This window comes from Maylandia zebra, linkage group LG4 (assembly GCF_041146795.1).
Source record: "Maylandia zebra isolate NMK-2024a linkage group LG4, Mzebra_GT3a, whole genome shotgun sequence".
In the NCBI taxonomy this organism is placed as follows: domain Eukaryota; kingdom Metazoa; phylum Chordata; class Actinopteri; order Cichliformes; family Cichlidae; genus Maylandia; species Maylandia zebra.
The window spans coordinates 4189235-4215200 of NC_135170.1; the positions used below are offsets into that span (position 1 = coordinate 4189235).

At 43.1% G+C, this 25966-nt stretch overlaps 1 protein-coding gene across 3 annotated transcripts; it reads left to right on the top strand.

The window, feature by feature from the left end:
• The first annotated feature begins 2824 nt into the window (after positions 1 to 2824).
• On the top strand, positions 2825 to 25966 carry carhsp1 (calcium regulated heat stable protein 1). Of its 3 annotated transcripts, none has more exons than XM_004575912.5 (5): positions 2825 to 3019; positions 20672 to 20830; positions 22013 to 22121; positions 22905 to 23027; positions 25396 to 25966. In XM_004575912.5, the coding sequence occupies exons 2-5, from the start codon at positions 20749 to 20751 to the stop codon at positions 25556 to 25558; spliced, it is 477 nt and encodes a 158-aa protein (XP_004575969.1). In that variant the 5' UTR covers positions 2825 to 3019; positions 20672 to 20748; the 3' UTR covers positions 25559 to 25966. The 3 variants fall into 3 exon arrangements, with proteins under 3 accessions (XP_004575969.1, XP_004575970.1, XP_004575971.1); XM_004575913.3 differs by lacking the exon at positions 2825 to 3019 and adding an exon at positions 5192 to 5276; XM_004575914.5 differs by lacking the exon at positions 2825 to 3019 and adding an exon at positions 5229 to 5299.

Consider the following 25966-nt stretch of genomic DNA (forward strand, 5'->3'; position numbering starts at 1 on the left):
GTGTCGTCCTTGCAGATGTATGAGCACAAAATGTGTGGTCAGTAAAGCATGTATGTTAGTGTGCTGTTTGCTTTCCAGGGTGTCAAACATAAGACCCATGGGCCAGAATCAGCCCAGCAAGAACATCTTGAAGTAGGACAAAGTTTTGGGCTTTTAACTGTAATTTTCCAGCTTGTCCTACTGATACAGACCTCTCGTGCACACATTCATGGTACAGTAATGATTAAATGAAAGTTCCTGTTTTTATTGTTTGTTTGATCGTATAATGTGTCCAGAGTAAACTACAGCATCTTTATCGTGTAGAAAAACTGAGACTTACTGCTGGTGTTGCACAGTTTTTCTTCGTATACCGACAAATCTCAGAGATTAAATGTCCAGTTAAATGTTTCTATGCCAACAGAAAGGGGAATTTCATGCCTCATTTCAGTAAACTGCTGCATCTATTTCCCATTTTTGTAGCACAGTAGTTTGGTGCATATTGCACCCTGTAGGTCCATGGAGATGAGGACCTATTAGATAGGACTGAAGGACCAACACAGGCTGCATACAAGAAGGCTCGACTTCCTATAGACGCTCAGATCCTTCAACACATGCAGCAAATGTTCCATCAGATACTTTACTGTGGTCTGCCAAGGAAGCAGCTTTAAGCTTGTGATGCTAACAGACTGAAGGAGCTGATTACGAAGGTTTAATCTGTGACGGGCTACAAACTGGACACCTGATGCTGTGGCGGGGAGGAGGTCACAGGTCAAAGTTATCCAGCATGAATAATCCCGATCGCCCTCTGCACAGGAAATGTTTTATTCCACATGCTGTCACTCTCTTTGATACAGTAATTGTTAACCCATTCTTCTACAATACAGTCATTTGGCTTTTCAGTTTCCAAATCCTTACAGACGATTTAAAAGTCTGTCAATCAAATGTTTTTCAGTTGTTTTTTGTTTTTGTGGTTTGCTTGACAAATACTCGTCACTTAGAGAACTTACATCACATTTCTTCCTCCTGATGCTCCGTTTGCACTTTCGCAGATTGTCCTACCCATGTCTTCCTGTCCAAATGTATTGAGTTGCTGCCATGCGATTGGCCGACTAGATAATTGCGTTAATGAGCAGTTGACCAGCGGCCAGGGAGTTTATAGTTTACTGATTCATTTGATTAGAAAGCCTTTTCACTTCCAGTGTGGTTCAACACCGAGCCCTCCACCAGTCAACAAAAGCATATTTTACCGTATGCACCATTTAGTCTTGCGTGTCATTTAGTCACACACGAGCTTTTTTCTGTCATTTTACACATTTATTTCTTAAGAATTCTTCCCAGAGAGTCATGCTGACAGTTTCCTTTACTGCAGCAGCATTTCTTCACCATGTACTCAAAATTGCATTTCTCTTTCAGTATCGCAGGATTAAATGTGTAGTGTAGTAAATTCCATATGACTTCCTTACTTTATGTCTTTCCTGGTGTGTAGATTCAAATATGAAAAGTGTCAAATGGGAAATCAACATAGGAGCCTCTTTAAACTCAGTAAAGAAGCAGGCCGGACCTTAGCTTTCTCTTTTTGTTTCATTGTGAATATGCTAGACTGCGAGCTTCCTGTGTTTGGTTGGGCATGTGTGCGCCTCGACAGCAGGTCACCTTGCAGACTGTTAACTTGGCGGGCAAAACCGCACTTTTCTTGTCATCTAAAGGGCAAATGGAACTGAATGGAGGTTTGTTCCCACAGTCTCGTTCCTTTGTACATGTGTTGTTCTCTTTGTTTTTCCCACATGGATTGTATGGACAGCATCAATAGACGGTGGTAAGAGAACACACTGACTCACTGTGTTTAACAGGATATAACGTTACAAAAATATAACTGATGTCTAATTCCCACTTATTCTGAGCTTAAGTATGAAAATGTCTCCCTCTGCTGAATGTGAGGCAGTGCTTCATGTGAACCTTTTCCATCTTATTTCCTGTTACATTCCTTTCAAGTTAAATTTTGTTTTTAGTCATGGTTTAAAAAACAAACCAAAACAAAGAATAAGTATAGCTTCATATAAAACGCACACCAAAACATGAAATGGTAATAAATGTGTTAAATTAGCTGTTTATTCCAATAAGTGCTGTCTTTGTGCCACGTAAGGTGTTTATTACAATTTCTTGGTTCAAAAATGTATGAAATCTCTTTTGTCAGGCGGTGTGACCGTTTTTAAAAAAAATAAGACACCTTAATTAATCCCACACTTAAGAAATTTACGTCTTACAGCAGCTCACAAGTCAGACGGAAAAATCCATCCATCCATTCGCTTCCGCTTATCCTTTTCAGGGACGCTGGAGCCTCAGACGGAAAAATCGAATCAAAGATATACTAAAAGACGGGAAAATCAAGCATTATTAGTCCAAAAGTGTTTTATACTATGTACAAATGTGCGATATATACAATGAGTTTACATGTAATATTGAATTAATCCTGTGTACCAACAATACAGAAATAGGAAACGATAGAAATAGATAATTCATTGCATGGCATTCAGAAGCCTTAAGGATTCAGGAAATAAACAGCGTGCAGACAATGCTGTTTATTATTCCCACGCAACACGAGTTTGTCTATTTATTTGAAACGTAATAAAATAACAGTAACTTGCATACAAATGCAACAAACATAACATAAACATTTTATTTATTCCTTTGTTCTTGTAAAAAGTGGTTTTCTGTATAAAATATACAAACAAATCCGCTTTGCGTGTTGTGTCGCGTATTTACGGCTGCTCGTTTTTGACGTCCCGCTGTAGCGCCTGTTACGGTAACAGGTGACGTCACTCCGATGGTGTTACGCCCATTGAGAAAAAAAAGAAGGAAAAAAGGAAAAAAGAGCGAGAGAGAGTGAAAGAGTTTACTCTGCTGGACTCCGGGAGGCTGAAGCTCATCCTCATCACGCTCTACAGCGGGGAACAAACCCGCAGCACGACATCAAACTGTTCAGAGCCGAAACTTTTCCAGCTTCAGAAGAAACGTCAGTGCTGAAGTTGGAGGCAACAAGGTGAGACTCGAACACACGCAGCGCTGCTCTGTGAGCGCGCGGCTAATTTCTGCAGCAGCTAGCTAATAGTTTTTGCCCCAAGGAAGCTGTGAACTTTACACCTGCTCGACAAACACTGTGGTTTATATAAATGAGCTCAGCGGACGAAATGTGTGGTTTTTATTTAAGCTCGTTTGTATTTGTAAGTTACTGGAGGCGCCAAAGTTCACTGACTTCCAGTCTTTGCTTTCCATCAAGGATTTTCCTGGCGCGAGCTGGCGTTCATTTCCTTTGGGGGGGGGGGGGGGGGGGTTGGGGCTCAAAAGCATGCAAGGGAATATACACACACACACACACACACACACACACACACACACACACACACACACACACACACACGTGTGTGTGTGTGTTTATGAAAGTCAGAGGCTTTCATAAACACACACACACACGTGTGTGTGTGTGTGTTTATGAAAGCCTCTGACTTTCATAAACACACACACACACACACGTGTGTGTGTGTGTGTTTATGAAAGTCAGAGGCTTTCATTCAGAAACTTGAAAAGGCTTTTTCTCAACCCCCGCCCACCCCCCCCCTTCAGAGCTAATGAAGTCCTGGAAGACGAGCATCTGTGGGCGCTTAAGAGCCGCATGATATTGCCAGTATCTATCAGCAGCTCATTATTGGACAAGTGCGTGTTTGTTTCTCTCCGTGTGGGTGTGGGTGTGGGTGCATTAGCCACAGAGGACAGCAAAGGTGGAGGATCATCCTGTGTTTTTGAGCCCTGATTCCTGCCTGTTGCTGGTTGAAGCAAGAAAAATCTCATTAGATGTGTTGGTCAAGAGATATCGTTGAGTTTTATTGTTTGGTTGTGTGTGAAGAAGAAAAATCCTCGATTTCTAAGGAAAGGTATTGACTGGCTATCGTCACAGTTTCACTGAGGATGTGGTTTTCAGTTAAAGGCTGAGGTCTCTCCAGAGCTGCACACAAATTACAGAGCGAGTTGCAGGTCTGGGTTTTATCCAGCACCTGTATGTCTGTGTGTATTTTTAAACTGTATAAGACCCTCAAACTTCCCCAACGTGAAAATAAATTTCAGATGTATTTCGATCTCTGCCAGTCTACTTCATCGTTAAGTGCTTTATTGTGGTTTTTCTGTTTTATTGAACGACTTCTCAAATGCCATGGTGTTACTTTAGATGGCCGCTGAAGTGGAGTTATTATAAACACTGCATTCGATGTCAGCTTGACTGACGTGATGATTTAGCACGTTGTGTCAAAATATGAATGCCATCCTCCACCAATAAAACTGCACAGTAGAATGCAGTGAAGCCAGTGGACACCCCCTGCTGTTGGGTCTGTTTGGATCTAATGCTGAGCTCTAACAATTCTGGATTCACTCATTTTTTATTGAGTTCTTATTTATTGAATTATCAGCCATGTCTTTCATAAGGTTGAGGGCAACTTACTGTGAAGAAACCACCCCAATAAATTTTGGAGCTGCTTCTCAGACTCAAACTCTTTGACTGCAGCTGGAGATGGGTGTGGTATTTGAACCAGCTCTCCACCTGCTGTAGGTTCTGGTCAGAGCCTCCACCGTGTTTTACACATGGCGGTAGATACTCACTCATTTGAATGTCGGCAACACAAGCTGTAGAAGCTACCCTCATAGACGATAACGGTGCCATCAGGCCACTTTAACTCTCACCAGTGGATTATTTTTTTGTTTTTTTTATGACTGTTCCTTTTACAGCTGTGAAGCCAGAAGGAGCTTGTTTGAATGCAACATGATCGGGTGTAATAATCTCCCGTGAGACAATGAGAAAGACGTGTAATAGCATAAAGAGGACACAGCAAAGAGAGGAGGGACAAAAACAGATGGAAATCCAAACTGTCTGCATCTCATTTCAAGTCTTAATTTTCATCTGTATCGAGTGTAACGCTCGTGTGTTTCTGTAGCAAAGTGCAGTAAACATGACGGTGCGTAACTGAAGGTGGAGAGGGAAGCCGGCGCGCTACAACTAGAAGATAAAAGAGAGCTGCTAATGTTTTGTGGCCTCTTTCCTGTAAAGGTGTGTGTGTGTGTGTGTGTGTGTGTGTGTGTGTGTGTGTGTGTGTGTGTGTGTGTGTGTGTGTGTGTGTGTGCACGAGTGAAATTTTGCGCAGTTGTGTTTCCTGTTGTTTACCTCGGGAGCAAATTCCACGCTGGGTAGGGAATTGTGACTGGAATGGCTCCTGCGATCTATGCCTGGCACGTCGCCGCTCACACTTTGGAAAGTAGGAAGCACTTTGTTAAACTGGTAAATTAAGATTTGCATGCAAACGTATCATGGCTGGAACTGTTTGCAGTCGGGGGACACAGCGATACTGCTGGCTTCCTTTTCTGCGACTCTTTCTGGGTTAGCACAAGCCATCTTAGCAGTCATGGCTGAATATCCATGGTGTTTGCATGCACGTTAGAGTCAAGGCCAGAAGGAGAATGTAAAGTTTGTCATCAATCAGATTTTGTTTTTCCAAACTTTTCAGCCAGACAGCTTGTCAGTGATATTTAGTTTGGACTAATGCTGCACCCTGAGGAGGTGTTTCCTGTCTTTGTCCCAGCATTCGGGCTGGTTATGCAGTGAGAACAGTCTGTGGCAGAGGTCACACAGACTTTTATTCTGGTGTTGGTTGGACTTCTTTTCAGTAATGACTTTTCCTTTGCAACTGTGCTCTACCTGGATATGTGTGATTTTCCATAATCTGCTTCTCATCTGTTTTATTTTTGTAAGAAATTGGCTGTTAACTACATAGTGTCACAGTAGTGTAAAAGCTGTGTATGCTGTGGTGATTGTGTCACACGGAGTTTGTTATTTATATATATGCAAAGTATCTGAAAATCTCACGCCTGTGTGTGCTGATATTACTGAATCATTTAGCTGATAAGGACGGACAGCTGATAGCACGTATCAATAACCATCATATTAACTGTTTAACTGACTGACCTGTAATCATGTCAGCGTGCTGGATACTTTTTCACACTTCAAGTTTCGTCATTTGGAGCTGACGCATAAATCATACTTTCACATACTCGCTTGTACGAATGAGTGCTGCCAGCTTGCCATCACCTGTCATGCGATGCCTGTTAAATCCTGTCGCTAGCACCGATTGGAAGACTTGCAGACTGTGTCACCTGGAGCTGTTAGATCAGTGGTAGTCAAAGTGATGGCAGTAGCTAGCCAGTCAGTGACATTTTTACCTAATTTCCCCAATAATGTCTTCAAATGATGTCATCATTATTGAGATGACATTGTTTCTGCCTCATTCTATTTTCATATAGACACCTGCAGCAAACATGCATCTGAGTGCATGCAAATAGATTCATGCGTGGACTGGTTTGTGTGTCTGTGTGTGTTTGGAGTGGGAATACTGATCTGTCATCACATGACAGAAAGCAAGAGGATAGTTTTGACTTCTGACTGCTGGTTTGATTTACATATTAGAGTGTAATGTGACTGCATTTGCAGAGATGCTTGTCTGCCTCATCTCTCTGAATTTATGTATTCATTGTGGCACATTTCTCTCACCTATATGCTACTGTGGTTTTTGTGTTTTGGTCTCACACTGGGTTTAATGGAGGGTGTAGAGCAGTGCTCTGATGGATCCTCGTCTGGCCTACGACGAGGTAGGTTTAGTCTGCAGTGCGCGACTAAATGAAATGCACATTTTCAAAACAAACAGACGACTGATGACAACGGACAACAACACAGACAAGAACAGCGTCAGTCGTAAGCGATGATACCGAGGAGTATTCTACCCACAAGTTCAACACAGAAAAGCTTACCTTGCATTAGCTGGCTCAACAAATTCTAAAACCCCAGCTAGGTAACAAGTATCATGATGCTAGCGATCAACTTTCCCTGTTAAGCCGGCCTTTCTGCTTCAGGTTGCGAGCGTGCTCTCTTAAAAATTTGCATTTTGCAAACGTTAAAACGTTTTGGGACAACCCCCAAAATGTCATTCTTCTTAGACCCGAAATGGTCCCTGTGCGGCGCCTACTCTAGTCAGACGTTATCAGATGATAACGTGTTGCTGTTTATTTCTAAGATTGCTGCTGCACATTAGGGCTCTGAAACTTTAAGCTGGATATATTTAGACATTACGTGTTATTGTCCCATAGCCTAATAACAGAGGCATGGAAATCACTGTAGTTTGTTGCAGATCAAATTGTAATATTGATTGAGCAGGTAATCTTGGTGTGTGTCCTCTGTTGTGGTAGCTGCAGTTCCAGCAGTGTGAAAGAGACTCGAATCAAGTACCACATTTATACGTTAATGTGACAATGCAATGCTTCATTCAGTGGTTTTAGTGAGATACGACTCAACAACTTAAATTTTATTCCCCTGGAAGAGAATCTATCAAATTTAAAACATACAGTAAAGACCAGAAGAGTTAAAAACAAACCAAATCTATGAACAGATTTTATTGTCAGTATAAGTTACCATGGTGATTTAGCCAGGTAAAAACCGAGCCTCTCTCGTGACGCAGAAAACTCTGACTTGAAGCGAGACCTGGTTTGCTAATCCAGTAATCTGGTTTCGTAGTACAGTCCTCTGGACTATGGTTCAGATCACCGCCAAAGCCACTTTCTTTTATATACAGTTGAACAAAATGCCGTGAGTGACTGGAACAAAGTGCAGGTATTACCTTGTATGTGTGCAAGCTTTCATTTCTCTCCTAAGGAATCTTTGCTTTTACAGGCCATGTGTTTGTTGTCACTCACCTCTGTAATGCTGAGAGTGCATTATGTGTCCTGTAACTGACCTCAGTAACTGCTCTCGTCTTTTTCATCAACCTAGTTGCTTTAAGAAGTGAGGCAGCGCAGCTAGCTTTGTGTGGAAACACAGCTAGCCTGTTTATGCCACTGACTGTTGTTGTTGTTTTTAAATGAAGATGTAGGGCTGTGCTCAGCCATTGTAGCAAGAGATACTTGTCCTTACAGGACAACAAACATGAATTATAGGTTATGATGCTGTGAATAAACAGAATATTTCTCAAACATATGCAGCAGTAATATTAACCCATCATCTCTGCTTACCTTTCTGTGAAAGTCATCTGACGCCACTGATGGAAACACACAAAGCCAGCAAACAATTTAAGTGATAATGGAGTCTTTATGCAGGTGAACTCCTCTCTCATAGCGCTTACGTGTATTATTCTTTGTTTAGACATGCCATGTTGGTTTGCAGAGACTTTCCTGGTTGACAAGGAGCCATTTGGGTGCGACTACATTAGTAAATACAATTTGCAGTAATTAAATGATACAATGTTTGATAGAGATCATTTTCCTTTGATTTCTGACTGTTTGAGTAAATGTAGCCACCACAGCTTTAGAGCTGCTGGTGAGTTAACTTTGGCTTCGGTTAAAACGCTTTGGGACCTCCAAAATCCCCCAAATTCTCTCTGTCAAGGAAGATGCATCCTGTGGGAAGCTGTAAAAGTATACATGGGCTGAGTGATGGTACCACAGGATCAGGTTGCACTGTTTGACTTCGATGTGTGTATTTTGTTTGTCTGCAGCAGGTGAAGTTTTGAATGTGCAGCAGGGTGTAAAATGAGATTCTCTAGAGCTCCAAACATAAAACACACCTTACTTAATAAATATACAAACACATTTTATCCCCCTGATCTTACAAGCTTTAAAGTTTCATATTTGATATGCAAGTAACAATTACTGCGAGGACATCATTAATCACAACAGGTGACAAATCAAAATGTGGCTCTTATCCAAACTGTCAACAGCAATAAATCTGTGCTCCATTCAAAGAAAGCTGCATTGCTCAGTGACCCCACAAACTCCCCTCACTCTTTTGTTTTCTTAGCCTTTCTCACACAGCTACAGTTTCTCGTCCTCACCCAGGCCTGCTTTTTCCCGTCTCCATGTCTGCCGCCGGCTTTGCTGTCCAAAGTGTTTTTAATCAGCCTGTCTGCCAACAACCCCCAACTTCCCCACATGCTAACTTCTAAGGCAGCTTTTTTCCAACTAGCTGGGGTGAGAGGGGGACGTCCAGTTTAATGGGCCGCGACGCCAAATACAGGCATAACCCAGATTCACGTACGCGGATGAGTAACGCCTCTACTAAACGCTGACATCTCACAGTTTCCAAAACTGCAAATTTCGTCACGCTCTGAACAAAATTCACTAAATCAACCATAAACGAAGACCAAAATTACGCATCGCATTTGGAAAAACAGCAGCACAAACTTTCTTACTTGTGCTGTCTTGCATCCAAAACAAATGTTCACCGCTTCGCAGTGACGTTACCGTGATTCTATTGGCTCAAATGATTAAAAGGAGGGGTCAGTCGTGTAAATCGGGCAATAGAAGCCGAATTTACTGCTGAATTTAAAATGACTGATTTCAGTGCACAAAAACCGTCATGTTTTATGAAAATGTGTCAACATCTGAATATCGATGTTGTAACAAACTGTAGCTTTATCCGTCCAAAGGATCAACGGGAATTATTTCCGTATCCAACATCGACCATTTGGGTGTCAGATTTCCTGCTGGATGCTCTGAATGATGCCAAAGTAAATGATTACGGGGGAAATGGATTCACTGCAAACTTCATTTCAACATTGTTATTAACAGACGTGTGATTTAACGATTGATGAGAGAGCTTTGTGAGCAGCCAGCAGATGTAATTTTCCGTTTCTGTGCCCTTATTGTCGACATAATGATTTTAATTGCTCGTTGTTTGTTTCATGTGTTGTGTCCAGAGCGCTCTAATAGTTCTGCATCCATCCAGTAGCTGATGATTGCTACCGCTGAGAAACACAGACTGCCTATTTTTAGTGGATTTATCAAAATGAGAACATCCACCTTTGCACTTTGAAGTTGAGACAATATTTGAACAAATATTTCATCTTATTGGATGAGAAAAAAAAAAAAACAGATAATGAACATGGACAAAAATGTACTCGACTACTTAAAATCAGACCTGGTGCTCATGACTCAAACCACCTTAGTTTTAGTGCAGAGCAGTCTTATCGAAACACTTAAACGTTTACGACCTGCTCTTATCTTTCCCACTGAAGCGAGAGACTTAATCACTCAAAAATCTAAAGAGCTCTCCAAGGTCAAAGACGTTTGTGGATGCCCTTCAGTGCAGCAAAGGATATTCATTCAGGTCGAGAGCAGAGTTCACCTAAACCTGTTTTCTCAAACCTTCTGTTTTTGAGCAGTGGCTCCTAAACATTAAACAATGTTGTTGCTGCTCTTCTAGCTAGTTTGAAAAATAAATCGAGTTTCTGAAACATAATCAGTCTGCGAGGACAATTTAATCCCCAATGCATAAAACCTGTTGATGGTTGTTTACGTGGATATACTGTCATGTTATAGAGAAATTCCCATGATTCAGTTATACAGTTGTCAGTTTGCTAATCCAGTATTGATCTAGCAGCATGTTGGTCTTTTGTTGTCCCACAGCTATAACCATCAAATCTGCTGGTCGTTTATTTCAAACCATATGTTTGAATCCTCATAAATGCAACCGTCACACTTTAGATATGTTGTATGTATATATCTAATCTATATATTTAAAAAAAAAAAGAAACTTTAATATGAGTTAAGTGGTATGAGTGATTATTTCTCCTTTGACCTGATCTTGATATGATCTTGCTTATCTGCTGCTTTAAGTTCTCTTCAAGCGACTATAACTAAATTACCCAAATCACTGTTTTCAGGAGCTTGTGGTTATTGCGGTGTGGAAATTGCACGTCCAAAATTGCAGTGGAGCAGAAGTGGCGTCTGGCATGATTGTGTCGGTTTTTTATTGGCTGTTGCAGCTGTGATTCTGGGCAATTTGAAAGCCAAGCATAAGAATCCCAGTACATCAATAACAAGCAACATTACTGTATGTTGCAGTGAGTTTGTGCTGCTGTTTAACTGGATTCCAGTGTAATATGTTTCTCCAGCAGTCTGTGCATCATACTGTCAATATTTTCCAGGAGATTTAGACGTGTAAGATAGACATGGGGAATGTCGGGAAGTTAAGACCCAAAGGAGGAAGAAAAATACTTACACATGGTGTCCAAAGGTTTCAGGTTTCTTACTTTCGATGCATCTTTCTGTTAAGTTATCTTTTATTTTTTCTTATTGTTTTGGGGCCAAAAATAAAGTCAAATCATTATAAAAGATGAGGAGAATGTTGGCTGCCCAGATGAGCTTGAAGAGATTCAGAATGCAAATCACACATGGCAGTAAAAGCATTTCCCCTGTCCAGTGACTGAACAGGTCGCTTCCTTTTTCCTACTTTATCCAGGAAGAATCACCAGCTGTGGTTACGACACCCACAGGAGAGGGCAGAACTGTGAGCATGTTCGCCTGAAGAAAAGGAAGAAGGCTTCAGCTCCCCAGTGCAGTTTTCATGTCAACAGAAGGATAATCTGAGACTGCAGCTTGTACAATACAAACACAGTGAAGACCTGCTTGTAAAAAGATTGTTACAAAGCCTGTAACAGTTTTACACAGTATTGCATTAGGAGGCAAAAAAGTAATAATTTAGTTTTGTATTGTTTTTTTTGCTTTATTTAAAATTAAGCAGATAGTTCATGAGATTAACAACAAAATTACCAATTGAATCCAAAGCGAAGTCGTGACTCCTCACCTGCTCTCGACCACAAGAACACATGAATAAATCACTGCTTCAAATGAGCCACTTCTTTTGATTTCTGTGTGATGATCCTCATCAATATACAAGAGACACGGTGCCTAAAGCCCATGAAAACATTGTTTTTATGCTTTTTATTTTTTAAGCAATGTTAAAACAGTATGCTAATGTACCAAAAAAAACATAATTATTTTGCAAGTGGTGTAATTCTGACACTTTGTGCACCGAGGACAGTATAATGCTGTTTGAGTCCAACTCCTTTAAATCAAGAAATGTAAACCTCTCATATGAAAATGAAACTGCAGCAATTTGAGTGAAAAGTGATTTGAGCTGTTCACAGTATAGTAACTTATAATAGCTGCTGCTTGTTTTGGTGCTGAACTAATCTGGAGGAGAGGTTTTTGATACCGGATGCTTTTTGGTTTTCTGTTGTAGTCTCAGTTCTGCATTAGCTGATCGCTTTTAAAAGAAAGCTTGAACTTAAACAAACCCTCGCAGCCTAACTGACCCATTTTAAAACGTATGTATTGTTTCAGGCCTGTGTCTGGGTGACAGTGGGTTCTGAGAGGTGGGGGAAGCAGGGGTGACGTGCACCTGGAAGCTATACAGTGGATTCCTGGGTGTATGGGTGGGTGGGGGCTCAGGTCTGTAGCTGCATTCATACGGCTCCTCGTGTAAACAGGTGTGAAGCAGGAGTTTGCTGACGGTCATGGTCAGCCCTCACAAGTTTGTAGTGTTTAAAACACCAAATCCAGTGACGCACATCGAGGGAGTGAGTCATCAAATGGAGAGATCGGGACCATCTTTTGCCATCACACAAATGCAATTCACTTTCAGCCACACACGCATCCACAGTACCACAAACACACCCACCCACAGTGGCTTCCACAGAGAGCTTCACATGTTACGCTTAAGGTTGCTTTCTGCATTCAACACAGGCTCATAATGTTTGTAAAGCAGATTGCGTTATTCTTTGTGTGCGCGCTTTGAGGTCTTCAATAAGGGGCCTGGAGCCATTTGCATCCGCCGTCCACTTCATTCATCTCGACCGCTTAAGAGTGGAGATGCAACAATGACTCTGCCTCCATCAGCTGCAGCGGCTCAAGGTCCTCGCAGAATGTCGCAGTGCAGATGCAAACATGTGACCGTGGTTTATGTCAGCCAGGAATCTTTAACTCAGTGAGACCAGTGCGAGATTGAAATCAAACTCCCCTTAAAGCGGTGCATTTAAGGGGCTGCTTTGTTCATACCTTTATACTTCCTGGCACCTCACAGGGGCGGATGATAAATGAGTGTTTCGTTTAGGGGGAGCTGAGCTGTTGATGGTTATTGTAGCTAGGGATGTGATGGTTATTAGCTGACTGAAGGGTTCAATATTGCAACCCCTTCTTGGGTTTTTTGTTTAAATGAATTAGTGATGTTATCACTATATTACAGCGGTTGTGTAACACAGCAGACATGCGCCTGCAGCTGCATTACACATCTCTGCTAATACACAGATTGCATGTTGTCGATGAGAAAGATGAAGTTTTTTGAGCTATAAAGTATTTGGATGCCTTTTGTCAAAATAAGCAGACATGTGGGGTTATGAGTGGATAATAGAGCCTCGAAATAATATCGCAGTATTTCAAGAAAATATTTCTATTGTTACGGGAAAAATGTTTTATTGGTGCTTGCAGGCAGCGGGATTTATAACGACTTGTAAGGTGTTATAGCCTCGCCTTGTCCCACTGTTGTGCACATGTAAAGGTGTTGTATTGTTTAAGCAATAATATTGTCATATGGCATTTTTTTTATATCATGGAAAATTTATACTGCCTATATTATAATCTGTCACAACCCCTTATAGAACAGTACATAATAACATATGGATATTGACCTATGAGTAAAGAAGGCTGCTAATGCTCTCGCTGCTAATGCTCTCGCTGCTAATGCTCTCGCTGCTAATGCTCTCCACGCTCTGAGTAACGCAACTCGTTCTTTTAATTTCCATGTAATCAATCTAAAAACAGTCTGGATGGAGGATTCGTTAGAACAGAAAGGAAGTCGCGGCGGTGACGGCACACTGCACAATCTTTTCCTGTTTTTGCTGTCTCACCTTTAACGAGAAGACTAAACCGGAAATGCTCCCAAATAGTTGACAAGCCACACTTTACTGGATGCTGGATAGTCGCCGTGTTTAACAGCTCACTAGGAGCGCTCAGTGTGACATGTTTGTGTATCGTTGCATCGATGTATTAGTAAGACCAGCTTTCTTTTTTGTTTTCCTCGGGATTCTAGGATTTATAGTTTTTAATCTTAAAGGGTAACTTTAGTTTCGTAACACTGAATACTGGTCAAGCTGCATTCCTATTCTCTTGTTCATGGTAGAGACTCACACTATGACACCAGTCTTGCAACATTACAGTTAGCAAGAAAGCTAAATGGTTCCTCTAAACAGCTGCTTTTTATTGCCAAGTGCAGCTTTTGGGCAAAGCTAAAGGTAAAATGTTTCAATCTGGAGCTCAGAAACAAAGAGGAGACTGTTCTGAGGTCAGTCACCTGGACGTAGTTGTGTCACCCACAGTTACAGTTTTCCAGCCTTGGACTCTCCAAGTTTCTGCAAAGTTCCTGCTAATTTCATGTCTTTGCTTTGCCTTTGTGTCATCTTGTCCTCGGGGACATTTCATCTTTCTCTGCCCCCCGGTGTGAACGAGGAACTGAGTGAACCTCTGAGAGAGAGAAGGGAAGTCGGGGGTAAAGAAAAAGACGAAGCAAGGAGAGATGGAAAAGCAGAATCTTTACTTTCCCACATGGTTATCCTGTTATATCAACTCTCCTTTTCTTCGCTCTTCAACACATTTCCATCTGTCATGTTTCTTTTTTCTAAATGCACACTGTACTGGTTTGACCTCATGTTTGGTTTGATTTCATTTTCTCCTCTTCCATTTCCTGCTCTCGTGTCTCGATTGGATAAAAGGCCGATTGATTGTATTCGATGTTCGGAGCCGGATATTCCCATAAAAGCTTTCAAAGCAGAGTTTCTCGTCTGTCAGTCTCTGCACTTTATTTTATGCTCTTGTCTTTGTTGGTCCCTGTTTCACTGGTTTTTCACACATTTTTAAAACAAACCGTAAGCCACACTGCAGGCAAGCCACACGTCACGTGTTAACTAAACACGCGGTGTATACACTCCATAGTCAGGAATCTCACCTGACATAACCAAGAAATCCGATGATCCCAACATTCTGACAACTTCGTGGAGTAGCTCCAGTCAGCCACCTGTTGCTGTGTTTATCTGCACCACCACCTCATGAAGTCAGGCGGATTCTAGACCGGCAACCTGCACCAATACGTCCACGCTTATGTAAATGCCAGCCCACCTCCGACAGGGTCACATGATGTGGGATGACTTATAAATGTGCCACCGTTGGTGTGAATGATCAGCGTCAGTGAGCTTTAACATCGTCACAGTTAGCTAATCATTAAACTTACGGATATGAGAGGCATTAATTTCTCGTGTAACCCTGAGCTGAATTGCAAATACATTTATTTCCAAAATGTTAATTCAGTTTAGGTCTGATGACTCCAGGTAGAATAAGATTAGAGATTTGTCTTCTGCTCACCCTACGAGCTCGTACTTCAAGCCTAATTAAATTTACTGGCACTAATACTAGGAGAGCAGCATAAAAACTCTGAAGGCTCTTGAGCAGCTAGTACAGAAAATCAGCACGTAGCGCACTTGCTCTTATAGACATGTCAGGGACCGACGCTGGAACACTGAGATCTCTGTGGGTGCAGCTCAAGATGAACAGACGTCACCTTGAGGAGGCTGAAACTAAACAGGGACAGAATCTGTATGCATTTGTTTCTGACTTGTATAGTACTACAACCTCATCACATGGATGCTGTTTATCACACCAAAGCTGGCTGTGTGGGATTCGGCCTGACCGACGATGTCTGTGTGGACTGTGTGTGTAGCGTTGGTATTTGCTGTGTCAGCAGGGTCACTGGTGGCGTGTTGTTCAGAGAACTATCATGGAAAATTCCACTGGACATGGGTTTTATCTAGTGTGTGTGTGTCTGTGTGTGTGATGATAGAGTGGCTATTGTTTGAGTTTGTTAGAGAGACAGAAGTGGTCCCACTGGATGGGCAAAATCCATGCAAATATCTTGTGTTGAAAATATTGTTTCAGCTCATCTATTCTTAATGCAGCCGTTCATACCAACCGTGTAATTTCACTGGACGAATGTGCAACATTTCATTTTTTCAAGCTTGATTGATTTATGGTTTTTGTTTAGTTTTTTAAAATACAAATAAACTGATCTGACCAATCAAAACGCGCTTCAGTACTGAATATACAATGATATTTAAAATAATACATTTTAACAGCTACAAACTGCTTTGGGTAAGTCAGTTCTCGATGATTTCTCTGCCTCCTTACATACAGTATCATCTCTGCCAACAAGCACTGAAACTGCCTCACTGACATCCTGAATATGTCTATATTTTATAGATAGATAGATGGGATGAACCCAGAATCTCAGTTTCTTCTTTTTTTTCCACAAAAAAGCAGAAAAGTTAGACACTAACTAAACTACAATGCACACTAGCTATACACTCCAAACATGCTAAATGTCACAAATCTGTCGCCCTCCCTTCAAAATACACAACGGCAGCCTGGGACACAGCGGACAAGAAGTCGTTCCTGTTGTCCTGCATGTCTGTAGTTTGGATTGAAGCAGAGTCACATGATCATATACTTGAGGATGCATGGACTGCAACACACGCTAGGATGCTTATGTGTCCGTATACGTGCAGCATGGGAGTGCTGAACTTCCTTTGAGATGCTAAAGTGTTGAATAACTGAGTTATTATTACTAAATTTCTATCAAACTTAATCTGCGTCATTACACTTTGATGTTTCATCAGCATCGCAGCAGGTTGCTAATGCTTTGCGACACAGACTCACATGGCAGCCTTTCAAATCGATAAAATTAGAGTCCAGCTTCGTCGTAGATTGGGTGCCAGTAAATAGAGCCTTCTTAGTGAGTGACAGCTGGATGCCGTCTTATTTAAATCTCTGACGTCTGGAGTGTGGCGTTCCCCTGAAGATGTGGACGTAGCCAGGTTTGGGTTTTTTTTCCCAGACCCGAAGGATCGAGTGTAAGTGATCTGCTAAGGCTTTCAAGCGACGCACAATCACAGACGAAGATTTTCCCATCGTTGCTAAGTCGTACATTTTTGACACCAAAATCAGAGTTACTGTGGGATCATTTAAGAACAATAAAATCTGTGGATTCCTTTGAGTCTGAGGGGATAAAAACATCACTATGAAGCATTTTGGATGTAAGAGTGTTCAGATTTCAGTAGATGATGACGAGGGCTGGTGGACGAATCTGGCACCTCTGAGAGGTTCATGCTAAAGGGAGCAGTAAACTCTAAGGTCAAGGCTGCAGTCGCTTTTCCACTAAAGAATATTGCAGCTTTAATTTTCAAACATTTTGCCGACTGTAACCTTCGTTCTTGTGTTGCAGAGAGTTCGATGCCAGCTGTGGTTTCTGTGACTATAAAGATCGGTGCATGCATGTCGGGTCTGTTATCGTGTGTGGCCTCTTACTGTCCCCTGCTCTTATCTTGGTCTCCTCACGTTTGCTTCACACCTCTAATGACTCAGCATTTTTATTTGAGCATGGAAAGCGTGTATATTTTCACATTTTACCTTATATTTCGAATCTACCTGGGGTATTTCTTGTTGTTAAACTTGATTAGTGTTGCATGTATAACCTGCAATGTACTGTGAGAAAAAAGGGCCAGTTTTTACAATAACATTATTACAATAATGGTTTTTGCTCCCTTTTATAAATGGCAAACTTCCACTGCTGGTACTTGAACGTGTTCAGCTTCACTGTTTTTACAGCAGCATGCCAAAACACACACACCATCACACACTTTCTGATGCCAGTCTCCAGTTCCACCACATCCCAGAGGTGCTCCACCTTTCAGATTGAGATCTGGTTACTGTGGAAGCCACTTGAGTTCGGTGAACTGATTGTTATGTTCCAGAACCTGTTTGGCATGATTTTGTGTTTAGCTTCTGAGATCAGACAAGAGCAGGCGTGCTCAGGGTGGCCGAAGCAAGGCTAAAATGAAAGGAGGCAAATATAAGTTCACAACTGAAACAATGATGTAAAACACATTACGAGTGGCAGTGAAGAGTCACGGGAAGTCCTCCAGGAACCTGAACTTGGTGATGCACAACCAAGGAACGGTTCAATTCAGTTTCACTTAGGTGCCAAATAATAACAACAGTCGCCTGAAGTTGCTTTATATTGTAAGGATTAACAATGGAGAGGAAACCTCAAAAATCACACAAACCCCCTGTGAGCAGCACTTTGGCAACAGCAGGAAGGAAAAACTCCCTTTAAACAGGAAGAAACCTCGGGGAGGGGCAGGGGACACGGCACCTTCTTCCTGTAGTTACTTCTGTTGCTCCTGCCACAGAAACATCCAGCCAATAATAATAATGGCCTGCACATTATTTCTACTGACGCATTTTGCTTTTGCTTTGGATTTTGCTCTCTGTAATCACAAACTCATGATTCAGACCAGAGTGACACAACTACAGGTTTGAAAATGCTGGAAAATTATGACAAATTTAAAAATATTCATTTAAAAAATTCAGTTCCAGCATTGTTTTAAGGAAGCAGAGTTTGTAGTGTGTTGTGCAGGAATGTGATGGTGGCCCTTTTAACAGCAGCAGTAGTAACGAGGTGAGCTAAGTCTGCACTCACCTTATCTTGTTTTCCAACCTTTCCCTGAGTGCTGTGTCTTATCTGCCACTTTCTCCCTGTCCCACCTCCTCTCCTTGGAAAGACCCTCTGTTTTGTTTGTCTGTTCTCTCCGTCATCCTGTAAAAGCTTTTCCTTTTTTAACTTTAGCGGCTCGCTATTCCTTTGGGAAGGAGGTTGCTTTGGTCACAGTGTAAACGGAGACAGACGTGTTGATGGTCATAAAGGAAGCGCGCTGTCCTGAGGGGCTGTGATTACATTAACCTCGTGTCTATTGAGTTAATCAGACACCGTGCTCACTCGGAGCTGTGCTTCAAAACCGTAAAGTGTGTAACTGCTGCCAGAGCGTGTAGCTGGTTCTTAAAGCAACTGGCTGTGTGCTGAGCAAACTCTGATGTCAAATGATCAAAGGTTAGAGCGCTAATCATGTTCAGATATTTAGAGCGTGGTGCTGTAGTTTTTGTGTTCATTAGCAACAGTCGGTCCTGTTTTGGTGTTTTTGTTTATCCGCAGCTGTTCCAGAAACATCCGCAGCTGTTTTCCAACCTTTCGATGGCTATTATTCATCCTCGGTTACAGAAACCAGATTCCACTGAGCTCATTAATCCATCTGAACAAGCATCCAGCTTTGATGTGCCTTTGTGCCAGACTCTCCTCTTAGGACGATGCTTAACTTCTAGATTGTTATAATGCAACCTGTATTGTCCTTTGAGTGTTTTTGGGGCGGGCTTAGTGAGCAGGTCCGACTGTGAAACCACATGCTTATTGGTGAATACTTGTTCGACAAGTCATTAGAAAACAAGCATGTTTTATAACATGGACTCTTCTTTTTGGCCAAAACCAAGACTTTTCAAAATGACATTTTATTCAGTGTGACCCAAGGTGACGGTCTAAGCAAATAAATAAAAGTTGTCCCATTGGCTTCTATAGGACAAAGATATCGCCATCATGTGGCCTTGAGATGAATGCAGCTCGCTCGACCATCGCTCCAACACATCAGACTGTCTTCTAGCCACCTCTATATTTGTGTTGACCCGTTCATTTATTTTTAAAAAGCCAGTTTAATTACTTTTATATGCTGCTAGCTTAAGCTATACCAATATGCCATGAATTATGAGTCGATTAATATTCTATAAGAGCAAGCTGAGCGTAAAAGCGAAGCTCTCAGTTTACCGGTCGATCTACGTCCCTACTCTCACCTATGATCACGAGCTGTGGGTAGTGACCGAAAGAACGAGATCGCGGATACGAGCGGCAGAAATGAGCTTCCTCCGAAGGGTGGCTGGCCTCTCCCTTAGAGACGGGGTGAGAAGTTCGGCCATCCAGGAGGGGCTCAGAGTAGAGCAGCTGCTGCTCCACATCGAAAGGAGCCAGCTGAGGTGGTTCGGGCATCTGACAAGGATGCCCCCTGGGCGCCTCCTGGGTGAGGTGTTCCAGGCATGTCCCACCGGGAGGAGGCCCCGGGGCAGACCCAGGACACGCTGGAGAGATTATATCTCTCGGCTGGCCTGGGAACGCCTTGGTGTTCCCCCGGATAAGCTGAAGCAGATGGATTGATAATATTCTGAAGTCTGTATCACAAAAAGTAGTTCCTAAAAAAAGTTCTTGTGAGAATGTGTCAGGCTCTCTCATGCTGTGTGTTAAATGTGGGGAAACCTGATTCTCCCCACGCTGCCCAGAACTGCTGTGTGAAAACACCTGTGCACCGTGGGAAATCTGCTCCACTTTCTTCTGCAGCTGTACTCAGAAACACTGGCGTTCGCAACCTCGCTGAAGTTCTCCTGGATGTATTTGTTTAACATTCTTGCGTCTTTCTCTTTTCTTCTTCTTTTTTCTTCTCTTTCAACAATGCAGCTGTAAAGCAGAAGCCGCTGCACGTTTTCTTTTCCACCTAATTGCTCGATGTGCAGTCGAGGGTGAGGTAATGGCTGATGTTAGTCCTGGGCTGAGGTGAATAAGGACACTGTTGTTCTCCACAGTCTCTGTCAGGTCGTATCGGCGTGTACTCGAACTGCTGTTGCCACAGCAACGAGATCCATGAGCACAGATTGTTTTTTGCAGCTTGAACTGCTATTGAAGTAAAAAAGTGCACGTAACACCTGGGTGAGACTGGCACACTAGTGTGTGTGTGTGTGTGTGTGTGTGTGTGTGTGTGTGTGTGTGTTAAATGGAGAGAGTTAGGTAACCCTGTTCTTTGTAAGCATGCTGTGTGACTCGCTCTAAATCTCGTCTGTCATCCTCCTTTCCCAGGTGGTTAACACGCTCTGCTGTGCTCCCTTTTGAGCCGCCCCTCCTCCCTCCCCATCCTTTACTCTGCCTCTTCCAACATGTCCTCTCAAGACACTGCCATCAAGGGGTCTCGACCTGTGACCCCTCCACTGCCTTCTCCAAGATCCCCACGGTCTCCAGGTATATACATAAATACACACACACAACACCCTCTCATGTGTCACCTGACATTGAAGATTTTGCTCACTTTCAGAGCAAAATCTATCAACATCCTACAATGTGAACGGCACATCAGCACTTTAACGAGATTAGCCTCGTCCATTTTGATGAAATTTGATCGCAGAAACTCTAAATGGAACTCCGCAGTTTGTATGGTGCCCACGTGCTTGCCTGACAACATGGGGCAAGCTCCTAATGAGATAACAGATGATGTCAGGGCTGATTGCTTCCCCAAACTGGACCAGAGCATCACTGAGCTCCTGGACAGTCTGAGGTTCGACCTGTTGGTGTCAGACGAACCCAAGCTTGATGTCCCAGAGGTGTTCTGGTAGACTTGGGTCAGGTGAGCGTGGGGCCAGTCAACAAGATGAGCAAGGGAAAATCTCATTGGCCTCCACCTGTTAAACCATTGTTTCAGAAGTGTGTATTAGAGGGGTGATTGGTACAGAGTCCACATTCAAAGTCTGCAGAGAAAACAAAGACACTGATGGACCATTTCCATATGCATGTGCCAAGTAAGTGCGCTGTCAGAGTAAGCTGTCCCAATGTCATGGCCACGTGTTAACAGGTGTCTGCTCTCCAACTGATCTATAATCATTTCTTCTGTATTAATGTGCAAGTGATGCTCAGTTGGTGGGCCTGTGCAGTCCTGCTTCATGGAAATATCAGTTGGCTGTGAGCAAATTAAGCTTCATCAGAAAAAACTAGCACAGTCATTTACATACAGAGTGAAGAAGCAAGGTGAGCTAACACAAATAAGCAGGAATTTAGGAACCGCGCGCTGTTAGAGCGCTCGCTATAAACAGATCAAAGTACGAACAGCATGTGTTGCACTGATGTGAACCTACTGTGCCAGTTAACCCAGTTCTGTTAATATTATAGTGGTGGTGGGATGGTTCACTCATAATTAAACGTCCCTGATGCTGTGAGATGTTTAATGTGACAGACTCATGGTGTGAGGGCGTCGAGCTCACGCTGAGGTGGTTCACAGGCACGGGGGAGCATTAGCGTCTCTGTCCGAGGCCACGGGTCATGTATTTGCACATGCATTACAGGCACAGTCCCTGCTCTAACCGCTCGCCATGCTGTCGCGTGAAATTTGTTGCAATGTAACACACTGAGGACTTTTTCCCCCCACTTCAGAATCTCTGCACCTCCCGGCCTGCAGACACAGAGATCGCTCGCCTTCCCCTATGAGAGGCTACCTCATCCCCAGCCCTCTGCCCACACGCAGAAACAGGACCTGCTCAGCGTGAGGACACACACACACACACATCTGTAGACGTTAACGAGAGGAAACAAATTCACAAGCCAATGAAGCGAGTGTAATATTCGCTGCTATGAGGCTTGCTGTCGTTGCTGGTCAATAATCTCGTGCTGGACGCTGCACGGTGATCAGTTTGTTAATCAGACTGTCAGATTAGCATGTTCAGTGAGACCTTCTGTGTCTAACCACAATGAAACACCCACAGCTTTCATCGTTCGTGTCCTGGAATTGCCTCTTCGCAATAATTCATTGTTACCACGTCATGCAGCATTCAAGCAGCATGTGTAAATGATTAGTATGTGCTGATGCAGACAAACAGCAGTGCATGCCAGCACAGTGTGTCACAGTTTGTCAGCTGCTCTTCAGAAGACTCGCTTTAAACATGAACTTTCAAACAATGAGCACATGCATTACTCTGTATTTTATGTATTAGCACATGTGTTTCTTTCACTCGTGGCTCTGTATGATGTAAACAAGAGTTTGTATTCTGTGAATCGTGCAAAGCTACTCTGGTTGTTGAAGAGCATAATAAGACCTGCTTCAAAGTAAATGTTTTTAAAAGCTCACTCGGGGCCAGCCCGGCGCTGTGTGCAGGTTGCCCTGCAGCAGTCCTGACTCGCAGGATTGGATCTGCTGGTTAGCAGCCAACGACCTTTCAAAATAAAGTGCTTATATATGGCGGGTCTTACGAGGGATCTGCCTCTGCTGGTTCATCAGTCTGCTCTGTGCTCACGTCTCCCATCTCTCTGTAATGTGCTTCCTGTGTAGGACGGCTCGTGCATCGGAGGGACCCGTGTTTACTGGCATGTGTAAATATTTCTCGCGCTCCAAAGGCCATGGATTTATCACGCCATCGGACGGGGGCGCTGACATCTTTGTCCATATCTCAGAGTAAGTGTGTGTGCTTTGTGGATTAATGTGTTCGTGGTCAGGTCGGCGTGGGGAAGCACCTGTGGTGTGGAGAGTGCCTCACACCGTCGTTCTGTGGGTGAAAGGTCAGGATGTGTTTATTGCTCTGTCACTGATGAGGTGTGTGTAGCTTGATGTTAAAGTTTGTCAGCTCTCTGTAGGAGTGAAAGGAAACGCACAGCAAGGCGACGCAGAGTGTAGGATATCTGATGACCTTCACTGCGGTGCCTTTGTTATCACCCACAGGCCTGAAGCACAGACGTTAGCGGCGCGCACGAACACTTGAACACCTACGTTCACACAAACCGCTCATTGGATACTTTTTAAGCACAAAACAATAAAATAGTTCACGAAGCCTTTGAGTGACTTTTCCACGTGTTTGTCGAACATAACAGGACCAGGCTCGTCCTCAGCAACAAGGCAACACAACAACACAGCCTAGTGATGTTTATTGATAATATCTTATTGATATATTGATATTAACCTCGTGCCCTCCTCTGGCCTTTTTCTTTTTTTGATGTAGAGATCTGTTAAAGCTTCCCCCTTTGCTCTGCCATCTGTACTCTTAATGCGTTTTGCACCCTTTGACACAAATGCACAAAATCTGAACTCATGCATCTTTTTTTCCCCTTAATCAACTTGAGCTCTTATCAGAATCGAATCGATCGTTTTCTGGATTGAACGTGATTTTTAGATGCAGACTTGATTCATTAGCCTTCTCTGGTCCTTCAGGTCATAAATCCATTCTTTCTTTTTTAAGAATGAACCAAACTGACTCGGCCGGTCCTAAAGGCGTTGCTATCCCACTCAAAGGTTTGTTTTGGTTTGTCAGACTTTGTGCAGGCGTCTCTATGGGCCTCATAGTAATAAAACATTTCAAATGTATGGTTGTGTTATGAGTCGGGGTGTTGAAGTGCAGATTCTCAGCTGTAAGTAAAGGAGCTGGTGAAGCTGTTGCATAAATTGTTGAGAAATTGGGGCCATTTTTAAACACGCTCGCCTGCTAAAGTTGTTTCGTGCATATTGGAGGATAAGTTTTATTTCTTCATAAATAAATCAGCTGAAAGATCGTTTCAAGTGTGGGACTTCTTCTGCAAACTCAAAGCACAGGGTCCAAGGAGCTTTCAGTGCAAACCTGTAAGTGTGCAGGAGTGAGAAGGAGTTTTGGGCCCCATCAGCACTTTGGTAGGTTGTGAGGTAAAGAACTACTCCAGCACTTCTTGCCAAGCTGGTAAGTTTGGCCTTAACATCCATGAAAGTGCGGGATGATTGTCAAATCCTTTTTGAGGTAAAGAAAGCCATGTGAAGAAGACTGTCCAGGAAAAATCTATATTATTATTTACCAGTGACAAACCAGTACTCAGCATGAAGTGGGAAGAAGTTAGTGAAGCTGAGACGCCGACCAGAGGGCAGCAGGTTAAACAGGTGGTGAGTGGCGTGCAAGAGGTCACCTGTGATGGGCCTGGTTTTCCTGCGACAGGAGGATCTGGCGAAGGTGGGGGGTGTCAATCAGACTTGTTAAAGCAGCCAACATGTTTGGCCGCTGCAGTATTTGGTCAAATAAAACTAAGATGAGCTACCAGTAGGACAGTAATTAAAAACAGAAAAGCTCACACAGTGGAGACGATGTAGTGTGTTGCATTCCTGCAAAATCTGACAAATAAGCCTTTTATTGATCATGTCAGTGTGTCTTTGTGGTCTCTGTGTGTTCAGCGTTGAACTGTCTGCACTTTGAGCCCACACATCATATCTAAACAGTGTTTGTCACAAAAATATCCAGATTTGTGATGTTTGATGCTGCTGGGTTTCTTGAATAATTAGCTGAGCGAGGAGTCGTGCGCATAGACGGATATGAAAACGAAACCACACGAGAAATCATGGCTCGAGAATCCCGTTCATTAACTTTCACTAAAATCTACAGAGAAAGCCGGAGAGCTGTTATAATAATGTTTCTTATTATTGTTCATGTCCTCTTCAACAGGAAGTGTCTCATCGTCTGGTGTATCGTGTGTTTTTGAATCAGAGAGGTATGCCTTTTTAGGCTCTCCTCTCCTTTGCTCTGTGGCTAACGTAGTAGAACATGAGAGGCACAAACTGGGTGTCAAATGGCCACTTGAGAGGCAGAGTGATCGTTTGTTTCTACAGCTGAAGTCCTTCTACCTAACAAGCCGGTGCTGATGAGACTGAGCTGTGTGACTGGTTCTGTCTCCCCTGAATCAGCAGTGAGCACCAAACTGTATTTGATTCCATCTACAGCTCATCCAGCACTCGGGAGGCTGAAGCAGGACAAGAGTTCAGCGTGTCTGTAAAATCCAGCTGGGTTTGAACCCCTCTGTCTCTGTCTCCTCAGCATCGAGGGCGAGTATGTGCCGGTGGAAGGCGATGAAGTGAGCTACAAGGTTTGCTGCATCCCTCCTAAACTCGAGAAGATCCAGGCAGTGGAGGTGACCATCACCCATCTCAAACCTGGGACCAAACACGAAACCTGGTCGGGGCGCACCGTCGACAGCTGAACACCTGAACCGCGCTGGTGGGAGGGAAGAGGAGTGGGTGGAGTCAGCATGATTGGGGGGGCGGGGTGGAAGAATAAAGTGGGGGGGGGGATAAAAACCTGGGAGTGGTGGAGGAGCCAGAGGTGGTGCATACTGTTGGTTTGTGAATAGAGGGGGGACTTCACCTTAGGTTAGACTTTTAGATCCCTGCTTAAAAAAAATGATAGTGAGATGTTTGAAAAAAGAGTTTTCACAGATTTTAGTTTGGAGGAGCTGAACCGGCCGTGGCTGCTCCCCGTGGACCCCGCGCCATGGGGTTATTCTACAAACTCCACTGAGGCGTACTCCTCTGCTTGTGCCTGCTTCTATCATGTGTGTTTGACATGTTTGGATGGCTCAACAAGTGAATTAAAGAACTTTCACCTGGTA